Source organism: Panulirus ornatus, chromosome 35 (assembly GCF_036320965.1).
Source record: "Panulirus ornatus isolate Po-2019 chromosome 35, ASM3632096v1, whole genome shotgun sequence".
In the NCBI taxonomy this organism is placed as follows: Eukaryota; Metazoa; Arthropoda; class Malacostraca; order Decapoda; family Palinuridae; genus Panulirus; species Panulirus ornatus.
The window spans coordinates 20,321,219-20,334,141 of NC_092258.1; the positions used below are offsets into that span (position 1 = coordinate 20,321,219).

The 12,923-nt window shown below is 42.0% G+C and overlaps 1 protein-coding gene across 1 annotated transcript in view; it reads right to left on the minus strand.

Moving 5' to 3' along the window:
• LOC139760210 (uncharacterized) overlaps nucleotides 1-12,923 on the minus strand; it is a 554,062-nt gene that overhangs the window by 420,928 nt on the left and 120,211 nt on the right. Inside the window, exon 5 of the mRNA XM_071683144.1 lies at nucleotides 2,480-2,638. Coding sequence (XP_071539245.1) covers nucleotides 2,480-2,638 — 159 coding nt within the window. The remainder of the gene's footprint in view (nucleotides 1-2,479; nucleotides 2,639-12,923) is intronic.

A 12,923-nucleotide genomic window follows, 5' to 3' on the forward strand; every position in this document is an offset into this window, starting at 1 on the left:
GTTAAGAATAAATGTGAATAAGAGCAAGGTTATTAGGTACAGTAGGGTTGAGGGTCAAGTCAATTGGGAGGTAAGTTTGAATGGAGAAAAACTGGAGGAAGTGAAGTGTTTCAGATATCTGGGAGTGGATTTGGCAGCGGATGGAACCATGGAAGCGGAAGTGAATCATAGGGTGGGGGAGGGGGCGAAAGTTCTGGGAGCGTTTAAGAATGTGTGGAAGTCGAGAACGTCATCTCGGAAAGCAAAAATGGGTATGTTTGAAGGAATAGTGGTTCCAGCCATGTTATATGGTTGCTAGGCGTGGGCTATAGATAGAGTTGTGCGCAGGAGGGTGGATGTGCTGGAAATGAGATGTTTGAGGACAATATGTGGTGTGAGGTGGTTTGATCGAGTAAGTAATAATAGGGTAAGAGAGATGTGTGGTAATAAAAAGAGTGTGGTTGGGAGAGCAGAAAAGGGCGTTTTGAAATGGTTTGGTCACATGGAGAAAATGAGTGAGGAAAGATTGACGAAGAGGATATATGTGTCGGAGGTAGAGGGAACAAGGAGAAGTGGGAGACCAAATTGGAGGTGGAAAGATGGAGCGAAAAAAAAGATTTTGAGTGATCGGGGCTTGAACATAGAGGAGGGTGAAGGGCGTGCAAGGAATCGAGTGAATTGGAACGATGTGGTATACCGGGGTCGACGTGCTGTCAGTGGATTGAACCAGGGCATGTGAAGCGTCTTGGGTAAACCATGAAATGTTCTGTGGGGCCTGGATGTGGAAAGGGAGCTGTGGTTTCGGTGCATTATTACATGACAGCTAGAGCCTGAGTGTGAACGAATTTGGCCTTTGTTGTCTTTTCCTAGCGCTACCCCGCGTACATTAAGGGGGAGGGGGTTGTCATTTCATGTGTGGCGGGGTGGCGATGAGAATGAATAAAGGCAGACAGTATGAATTATGTACATGTGTATATATGTATATGTCTGTGTGTGTATATACATGTATACGTTGAGATGTATAGGTATGTATATTTGCGTGTGTGGACGTGTATGTATATACATGTGTATGTGGGTGGGTTGGGCCATTCTTTCGCCTGTTTCCTTGCGCTACCTCGCTAACGCGGGAGACAACGACGAGCAAAGAACAACCAGAGGTCATAATGCGTAGATAGAACAACCATAAGACATAATGCGGGGATAGAAGAACCAGAGGACATAATCTGGGAATAAAACAACCACTGAATATAATGTGGTTATAGAGGAACCAGAGAACTTAATATGGAGATAGAGCAACTAGAGGACATACCATGGAAATATAACAATCAAAGGACATAATGTGGGGATAAAGCAACCAGAGGACATACCATGGAAATATAACAATCAAAGAACATAATGTGGGGATAAAGCAACCAGAGGACATTATGTGGTGATAGAACAACCATATGACATGATAAGGAGATAGAGCACCAGACAACATGATGTGGGGATAGAACAATCAGAGGACATAATGTGGGGCTAGACCAACCACAGGACATGATGTGGGGATAGAGCAACCAGAGGACATCATGTGGGGATAGAACAAGAAGAGGACATAATGTGGAGATAGAAGAAGAAGAGGATATAATGTGGAGATAGAACAAGAAGAGGATATAATGTGGAGATAGAACAAGTAGAGGACATAATGTGAATAAGAGTAAACAGAGGGCATAATTTGGTGATAGAACAACGAAAGGTCATATTATGGGGAGGTCACAAAATATTATTCCTGGTCACAAAATATCACAGTCCTGGTCACTAAAGCAAAGTTTGAAGGGAATGATGAACTTTTTCTCTACTTTTTACGGATAAATAATTAGGAAATAACATTTACAACCCAGGAACAATCATTGTGTTACACAGTGTTATGTGAACTTCATGTGTTATGATGAAAGTGTGGATACATATCTTGGTCTCACCTGATAATTTACTTAACTGTGTAAAATGAGTGAGTAAGACTCTCGTAGTGTGCATGGCTTCATCACTACAGTTCTGATACGTGCACTTGATCTACCTCGTGTACATGGGAGCGGAGTTTAACGTGATACAAGCAGAAAACAAAAGTTTTCTCAGAAGACAAATATGCCAAGAAAAATATACGGAAACATTAAAACAGTAAGGAAGTAGAAGAAAATGGAATTAGTATAGAAAAGGTAAATGAAATGGAAATAGCAATTAAGTATGAAACAATTAAGATGGAAATAACAATTATGAAACAGTTAAGATGGAAATAACAATTATGAAACAGTTAAGATTTTCAAAATTTGCTCCAACCAGGAAGATTTGCTCCAGTAAGGTGTAGAGATAGTCTGAGGTAAAGTATAATGAGTGAGAGACTGAACATTCCTTCAATGTCTCTAACTTGCGGGAGTAAGAGAGGCTTACTAGTTTATTGCCGGCTAAAAGCATGCATCATAGAAGTGCATCACTGAACGGAATCAAAGTTTTGATGGAAACTCACCTGCTTCTTGTGGTCTCTGAGTGTGTGGACTCGCGCCTGACGAGGCTGGACATCTTCATGGTATCGGTACCAGAAATAGACTGCAACTCGTAAGTACTGTAACAGTACTCCCCCTATGTCACTTACACGTGACATGTGATCACTTGTCATCTTCACTTGCTGTGAAACAAAGAAATAAAGAAAGTATATCAAATTGTGAAATGTTTGGTGAAAAAGGAAGTCTTGAAAGTTGATAAATTACTTCTCTAAGAGAGCCAGAGACGCGAGTACCTGCTAGATCTCTTGCTTGGTGGGGGTAAGAACACTGTTTCTCCACTCAAGATGAGGCGGATCCCTGAAGATTCACTTACTACAGCCACTGTGGAACATATCTGTCTATAAAATAATCTTCCAGGTAGCGAATTACGGTGTAGCAACCTCGCTAGGAAGAACACACTACGGTATAGAGCAGAGATGGATTGTAGCAGCTTCTCAACTACATTAATTCCCTGATGACTGGTGACCGGGCCTGTCTCTGAAGTCATGAAATTTGTACTGTATGGAGGAGGAAGTTATCCTCTCGTAGGATCTCATCCCTTGTACATTCTTCATCATACAACTTCTTAGATTTATGTATGATTCCTACATTATCCATGTCCTCTGTCCCACCACACATATACAAGTAATTCCTTACATTTTTATTTACAAACTTCTTCCTTAATATCATGTTATGTACCTAATGTTTTATCCTGCATCTCTCCGAGGACTGTTTTTGATCCATATCGTAGGTCTCTTAAAGGTCGTCATCAGGTCACCCCTCACTCTTCTATCTTACAATGTGGGTAAATGTAAAGCCTCCAGCCTTTCCCCGTAGCTCAACTTTCTTATTCTTGTATCATCTTTGTTGCTCTCCTTTGGACTTTCTCTATGAGCTCTTTCTGCTTCTTTAGCTACGGTGACCAAACCTGAGAAGCATAGTCTAGTTTTAGCCTTATTGAGGATATGAATATCTTGGTAGATATTTCCCTATACATATACTTGAAATCTGTTCCGATATTTTTTAGCAGACAGTTTGTCTCCTCAACTGTTCTTGTAATATGAGACTAACGACTGGTTGGAGACGCCATTTGGTAAACAACTCTTCTTTCCCAAACGGCGACCTAGCTACATCTCTTCGTGGTATATCAACTGACAAATTTCTATCTTATATCTCCCCAGATGATGTAATTATTACGTAATATATATATATATATATATATATATATATATATATATATATATATATATATATATATATATATATATATATATATTTTTTCTTTTTTTTTTTTTCATACTATTCGCCACTTCCCGCGATAGCGAGGTAGCGTCAAGAACAGAGGACTGGGCCTTTGAGGGAATACCCTCTCCTGTCCCCCTCTCTGTTCCTTCTTTTGGAAAAAAAAAAAAAAAAAAATATATATATATATATTCTTTCTTTCTTTTCTTTTAAACTATCCACTATTTCCCACGTTAGCGAGGTAACGTTAAGAACAGAGGACTGGGCCTTTTTTGGAATATCCTCACCTGGCCCCCTCTGTTCCTTCTTATGGAAAATTAAAAAAAAAACGAGAGGGGAGGATTTCGCCACCCGCTCCCTCCCCTTTTAGTCGCCTTCTACGACACGCAGGGAATACGTGGGAAGTATTCTTAATCCCCTATCCCCATGGATAATATATATATATATATATATATATATATATATATATATATATATATATATACATATATATATATATGTATATATTTCTTTTTTTTTTTTTGCTGTCTCCCGCGTTTGCGAGGTAGCGCAAGGAAACAGACGAAAGAAATGGCCCAACCCACCCCCATACACATGTATATACATGCGTCCACACACGCAAATATACATACCTACACAGCTTTCCATGGTTTACCCCAGACGCTTCACATGCCCTGATTCAATCCACTGACAGCACGTCAACGCCGGTATACCACATCGCTCCAATTCACTCTATTCCTTGCCCTCCTTTCACCCTCCTGCATGTTCAGGGTCCGATCACACAAAATCTTTTTCACTCCATCTTTCCACCTCCAATTTGGTCTCCCTCTTCTCCTCGTTCCCTCCACCTCCGACACATATATCCTCTTGGTCAATCTTTCCTCACTCATTCTCTCCATGTGCCCAAACCATTTCAAAACACCCTCTTCTGCTCTCTCAACCACGCTCTTTTTATTTCCACACATCTCTCTTACCCTTACGTTACTTACTCGATCAAACCACCTCACACCACACATTGTCCTCAAACATCTCATTTCCAGCACATCCATCCTCCTGCGCACAACTCTATCCATAGCCCACGCCTCGCAAATATACAACATTGTTGGAACAACTATTCCTTCAAACATACCCATTTTTGCTTTCCGAGATAATGTTCTCGACTTCCACACATTCTTCAAGGCTCCAAGAATTTTCGCCCCCTCCCCCACCCTATGATCCACTTCCGCTTCCATGGTTCCATCCGCTGCCAGATCCACTCCCAGATATCTAAAACACTTCACTTCCTCCAGTTTTTCTCCATTCAAACTCACCTCCCAATTGACTTGACCCTCAACCCTACTGTACCTAATAACCTTGCTCTTATTCACATTTACTCTTAACTTTCTTCTTTCACACACTTTACCAAACTCAGTCACCAGCTTCTGCAGTTTCTCATATGAATCAGCCACCAGCGCTGTATCATCAGCGAACAACAACTGACTCACTTCCCAAGCTCTCTCATCCCAAACAGACTTCACACTTGCCCCTCTTTCCAAAACTCTTGCATTCACCTCACTAACAACCCCATCCATAAACAAATTAAACAACCATGGAGACGTCACACACCCCTGCCGCAAACCTACATTCACTGAGAACCAATCACTTTCCTCTCTTCCTACACGTACACATGCCTTACATCCTCGATAAAAACTTATCACTGCTTCTAACAACTTGCCTCCCACACCATATATTCTTAATACCTTCCACAGAGCATCTCTATCAACTCTATCATATGCCTTCTCCAGATCCATAAATGCTACATACAAATCCATTTGCTTTTCTAAGTATTTCTCACATACATTCTTCAAAGCAAACATCTGATCCACACATCCTCTACCACTTCTGAAACCACACTGCTCTTCCCCAATCTGATGCTCTGTACATGCCTTCACCCTCTCAATCAATACCCTCCCATATAATTTACCAGGAATACTCAACAAACTTATATATATATATATATATATATATATATATATATATATATATATATATATATATATATATATATATATATATATATATATATATATATATCTTTTTTTTTTCTTATTACTATTTTGCTTTGTCGCTGTCTCCCGCGCCTGCGAGGTAGCGCAAGGAAACAGACGAAAGAAATGGCCCAACCCACCCCCACACACATGCACACACACACACAAGTCCACACACGCAAACATACACACTCACACATCCCAACGTACACACATATATATATACACACACAAACACACACATATACACACATGCACTCAATTCACACTGTCTGCCCCTACTCACCCCCATCGCCACCCCGCTACACAGGGAATAACATCCCCCTCCCCCCCTCATGTGCGCCAGTTAGCGCTAGGAAAAGACAACAAAGGCCCCATTCGTTCACACTCAGTCTCTAGCTGTCATGTAACAATGCACCGAAACCACAGCTCCCTTTCCACATCCAGGCCCCACACAACTTTCCATGGTTTACCCCAGACGCTTCACATGCCCTGGTTCAATCCATTGACAGCACGTCGACCCCGGTATACCACATCGTTCCAGTTTACTTTATTCCTTGCATGCCTTTCACCCTCCTGCATGTTCAGGCCCCGATCACTGAAACTCTTTCACTCCATCTTTCCACTTCAAATTCGGTCTCCCACTTCTGCTCGTTCCCTCCGCCTCCGACACATATATCCTCTTGGTCAATCTTTCCTCACTCATTCTCTCCATGTGACCAAACCATTTCAAAACACCCTCTTCTGCTCTCTCAACCACGCTCTTTTTATTTCCACACATCTCTCTTACCCTTACGTTACTTACTCGATCAAACCACCTCACACCACACATTGTCCTCAAACATCTCATCTCCAGCACATCCACCCTCCTGCGCACAACTATCTATAACCCACGCCTCGCAACCATACAACATTGTTGGAACCACTATTCCTTCAAACATACCCATTTTTGCTTTCCGAGATAGTGTTCTTGACTTCCACACATTCTTCAATGCTCCCAGAATTTTCGCCCCCTCCCCCACCCTATGATTCACTTCCGCTTTCATGGTTCCATCCGCTGCCAAATCCACTCCCAGATATCTAAAACACTTCACTTCCTCCAGTTTTTCTCCATTCAAACTTACCTCCCAATTGACTTGACCCTCAACCCTACTGTACCTAATAACCTTGTTCTTATTCACATTTACTCTCACCTTTCTTCTTTCACACACTTTAGCAAACTCAGTCACCACCTTCTGCAGTTTCTCACATGAATCAGCCACCAGCGCTGTATCATCAGCTAACAACAACTGACTCATTTCCCAAGCTCTCTCATTCACAACAGACTGCATACTTGCCCCTCTTTCCAAAACTCTTGCATTCACCTCCCTAACAACCCCGTCCATTAAACAAATTAAACAACCATGGAGACATCACACACCCCTGCCGCAAACCTACATTCACTAAGAACCAATCACTTTCCTCTCTTCCTACACGTACACATGCCTTACATCCTTGATAGAAACTTTTCACTGCTTCTAACAACTAGCCTCCCACACCATATATTCTTAATACTTCCACAGATCATCTCTATCAACTCTGTCACATGCCTTCTCCAGATCCATAAATGCTACATACGAATCCATTTCCTTTTCTAAGTATTCCTCACATACATTCTTCAAAGCAAACACCCGATCCAAACATCCTCTACAACTTCTGAGACCACACTGCTCTTCCCCAATCTGATGCTCTGTACATGCCTTCACCCTCTCAATCAATACCCTCCCATATGATTTCCCAGGAATACTCAACAAACTTATACCTCTGTAATTTGAGGACTCACTTTTATCCCTTTTGCCTTTGTACAATGGCACTATTCAAGCATTCCGCCAATCCTCAGGCACCTCACCATGAGTCATACATATATCAAATAATCTTACCAACCAGTCAACAATACAGCCACTCCCTTTTTAAATAAATTCCACTGCAATATATCCAAACCCACTGCCTTGCCGGCTTTCATCTTCCGCAAAGCTTTTACTACCTCTTTTCTGTTTACCAAAAAATTTTCCCTAACCCTCTCACTTTGCACGCCACCTTGACGAAAACACCCTATATCTGCTACTCTATCATCAAACACATTCAACAAACCTTCAATATACTCACTCCATCTCCCTCTCACATTACCACTACTTGTTATCACCTCCCCATTAGCCCCCTTCACTGAAGTTCCCGTTTGCTCCCTCGCCTTACGCACTTTATTTACCTCCTTCCAAAACATCTTTTTATTCTCTCTCACCCCAACTCTCATTTCGCCCTCTTTTTCACCTCTTGCACCTTTCTCTTGACCTCCTGCATCTTCTTTCTACACATCTCCCTCTCATTTGCATAATTTCCCTGCAAAAATCGTCCAAATGCCTCTCTCTTCTCTTTCACTAATACTCTTACTTCTTCATCCTACCATTCACTACTCTTTCTAATCTGCCCACCTCCCACACTTCTCATGCCATAAGCATCTTTTGCGCAAGCCATCCCTGCTTCCCTAAATACATCTCATTCCTCCCCCACTCCACTTGCATCCTCTGTTCTTACCTTTTTCCATTCTGTACTCAGTCTCTCCTGGTACTTCCTCACACAAGTCTCCTTCCTAAGCTCACTTACTCTCACCACTCTTTTTACCCCAACATTCTTCATTTCTTAAAACCTCTACAAATCTTCACCTTTGCCTCCACAAGATAATGATCAGACATCCCTCCAGTTGCACCTCTCAGCACGTTAACATCCAAAAGTCTTTCTTTCGCGCGCCTATCATTTAACACGTAATCCAATAACACTCTCTGGCCATCTCTCCAACTTACATACGTATACTTATATACATCTCTCTTTTAGACAAGGTATTCCCAATCACCAGTCCTTCTTCAGCACATAAATGAACAAACTCTACACCATTTCCATTTACAACATTGAACACCCCATGTACACCAATTATTCCCTCAACTGGCACATTACTCACCTTTGCATTCAAATCACCCATCACTATAACCAGGTCTGGTACATCAAAACTACTAAGACACTCACTCAGCTGCTCCCAAAACACTTCCCTCTCATGATCTTTCTTCTCATGCCCAGGTGCATTTGCACCAATAATCACCCATCTCTCTCTATCCACTTTCAGTTTTACCTATATCAACCTAGAGCTTACTTTCTTACACTCTATCACATACTCCCACCACTCCTGTTTCAGGGGTAGTGTTACTCCTTCCCTTGCTCTTGTCCTCTCACTAACCCCTGACTTTACTCCCAAGACATTCCCAAACCACTCTTCCCCTTTACCCTTAAGCTTCGTTTCACTCAGAACCAAAACATCTTTTCTCATCTTGGTTAGATCCACGTCGATTTAGACACCCCAATCTGAGCCTTCGAGGGGTGAAGAGAGTGGTGAGAGTAAGTGAGCTTGGGAAGGATATTTGTGTGAGGAAGTAACAGGAGAGACTGAGTACAGAATGGAAAAAGGTGAGAACAAAGGAGGTAAGGGGAGTGGAGGAGAATGGGATGTATTTAGGGAAGCAGTGATGGCTTGCGCAAAAGATGCTTGTGGCATGAGAAGCGTGGGAGGTGGGCAGATTAGTAAGGGTAGTGAGTGGTGGGATGAAGAGGTAAGATTATTAGTGAAAGAGAAGAGTGCGGCATTTGGACTATTTTTGCAAGGAAATAATACAAATGAGTGGGAGATGTATAAAAGAAAGAGGCAGGAGGTCAAGAGAAAGGTGCAAGAGGTGAAAAAGAGGGCAAATGAGAGTTGGGGTGAGAGAGTATCATTAAATTTGGGGGAGAATAGAAAGATGTTCTGGAAGGAGGTAAATAAAGTGCGTAAGACAAGGGAACAAATGGGAACTTCAGTGAAGGGGGTTAATGGGGAGGTGATAACAAGTAGTGGTGATGTGAGAAGGAGATGGAGTGAGTATTTTGAAGGTTTGTTGAATGTGTTTGATGATAGAGTGGCAGATATAGGGTGCTTTGGTCGAGGTGGTGTCCAAAGTGAGAGGGTTAGGGAGGATGATTTGGTAAACAGGGAAGATGTAGTAAAAGCTTTGCGGAAGATGAAAGCCGGCAAGGCAGCGGGTTTGGATGGCATTGCAGTGGAATTTATTAAAAAAGGGGGTGACTGTATTGTTGACTGGTTGGTAAAGTTATTTATTGCATATATGATTCATGGTGAGGTGCCTGAGGATTGGCGGAATGCGTGCATAGTGCCATTGTACAAAGGCAAAGGGGATAAGAGTGAGTGCTCAAATTACAGAGGTATAAGTTTGTTGAGTATTCCTGGTAAATTATATGGGAGGGTATTGATTGAGAGGGTGAAGGCATGTACAGAACATCAAATTGGCGAAGAGCAGTGTGGTCTCAGAAGTGGTAGAGGATGTGTGGATCAGGTGTTTGCTTTGAAGAATGTATGAGAAATACTTAGAAAAGCAAATGGATTTTTATGTAGTAGCATTTATGGATCTGGAGAAGGCATATGATAGAGTTGATAGAGATGCCTATGTGGAAGGTATTAAGAATATATGGTGTAGGAGGCAAGTTGTTAGAAGCAGTGAAAAGTTTTTATCGAGGATGTAAGGCATGTGTACGTGTAGGAAGAGAGGAAAGTGATTGGTTCTCAGTGAATGTAGGTTTGCGTCAGGGGTGTGTGATGTCTCTATGGTTGTTTAATTTGTTTATGGATGGGGTTGTTAGGGAGGTGAATGCAAGAGTTTTGGAAAGAGGGGCAAGTATGCCGTCTGTTGTGGATGAGAGAGCTTGGGGAAAGAGTCAGTTGTTGTTAGCTGATGATACAGCGCTGGTGGCTGATTCATGTGAGAAACTGCAGAAGCTGGTGACTGAGTTTGGTAGCGAGGTAGCGCAAGGAAACAGACGAAAGAATGGCCCAACCCACCCACATACACATGTATATAAATACACGTCCACACAGGTAAATATACATACCTATACATTTAAACGTATACATATATATACACACATAGACATATACATATATACACATGTACATAATTCATACTTTCTGCCTGTATTCATTCCCATTGCCACCCCGCCACACATGAAATAACAATCCCCTCCCCCTTCATGTGCGCGAGCTTGCGCTAGGAAGACAGCAAAGGCCCCATTCGTTCACACTCAGTCTCTAGCTGTCATGTAATAATGCATCGAAACCAGAGCTCCCTTTCCACATCCAGGCCCCACAAAACTTTCCATGGTTTACCCCAGACGCTTCACATGCCCTGGTTCAATGCATTGGCAGCACATCGAACCGGCGGTATACCCCATCGTTCCAATTCTTTCTGTTCTTTGCATGACTTTCAGTCTCCTGTATGTTCAGGCCCCGATCGCCCAAAATCTTTTTCACTCCATTCTTCCACCTCTAACTTAGTTTCCCGCTTCTTCTCGTTCTCTGCACCTCTGACACATTTATCCTCTTTGTCAATCTTTCCTCACTCATTCTCTCCATGTGACCAAACCATTTCAACACACCCTATTCTGCTCTGTCAATCACAGTCTTTTTATTTCCACACATCTCTCTTACCCTTTCATTACTTACTCGATCACACCTCCTCACACCACATATTGTCCTGAAACATTTCATTTCCAGCACAGCTACCCTCCGCAAAAACTTGTCTATCGCCCATGCCTCACAACCATATAACTTTGCTGAAACCGCTATTCATTCAAATACACCCATTTTTGCTCTACGAGATAAAGTTCTCGTTTTCCATATATTCTTCAACGCTCCCAAAACCTTTGCCCCCTCCCCCACTCTGTGACACTTCCGCTTCTATGGTTCCATCCGCTGATAAATCCACTCCCATATATCTAAAACACTTCACTTCCTCCAGTTTTTCTCCTTTCAAACTTACCTCTCAGTTAACTTGTCTCTCAAGCCTACTGAACCTAATATCCTTGCTCTTATGTACATTTACTCTTAGCTTTCTTCTTTCACATACTTTACCAAACTCAGTCACCAACTTCTGCAGTTTCTCGCCTGAATCAGCTACCAGCGCTATTTGCAACGAACAACAACTGACTCACTTCCCAAGCCCTCTCATCCACAACTGACTGCATACCTGACCCTCTCTCCAAAACTCTTGCATTCACTTCCCTAACCACCTCATCCATTAACAAATTGAACAAGAATGGAAACATCATGCACCCCTGCCGGAAACCAACATTCTCTGGGAACCAATCACTTTCCTGTCTTCCTACTCGTACATATGCCTTACATCCTTTGTAAAAACTTTTCCCTGCTTCTATGAACTTACCTCCCACACCATATACTATTCTTACAATCTTCCACAAGCATCTCTACTAACTCTATCATATGCCTTCATCAGATCCATAAATGCTACATACAAATCCATCTGTTTTTCCAAGTATCACTCACATATATTCTTGAAAGCAAACACTTGATCCACACATTATCTACCACTTCTGAAACCACCGTGCTCTTCCCCAATCTGATGCTCTGTACATGCCTTTACCATCTCAATCAATACCCTTCCATACAATGTCCCAGGAATACTCAACAAACTTATATCTCTGTAATTTGAACACTCGCTTTTATACCATTTACCTTTATACAGTGGCACTATGCATGTTTTCCGCCAATCCTCAAGCACTTCACCATGAACCATACACACAGGCAATATCCTTAACAACCAATCAAGAACACAGTCACCCTTTTTTTTTATGAATTCCACCGGAATACCATCCAAACCCGCCAACTTGCCGGCTTTCATCTTCTGTAAAGCTTTCACTACCTTTTCTCTTTTTACCATACCATTGTCCCTGAACCTCTCACCTCGCACACTACCCAGACTAGCAGCCCCCTATATCTGCCACTCTATTATCAAACACATTCAGCATACCTTCAAAATACTCACTCCATTTCCTTCTCACTTCACCACTACTTCTTATTTCCTTCCCATTAGCCCCCTTCACTGATGTTCCCATTTATTCTCTTGTCTTATGCAATTTATTTACCTCCTTCCCAAACATCTTTTTTTTTCTCCCTAATATCTAATGATAATCTCTCACCCCAACTTTCATTTGCCCTTTTTTCACCTCTTGCACCTTTCTCTTAACCTCTTGCCTCTTTGTTTCATAAATTTCCCAGTCATTTGCACTA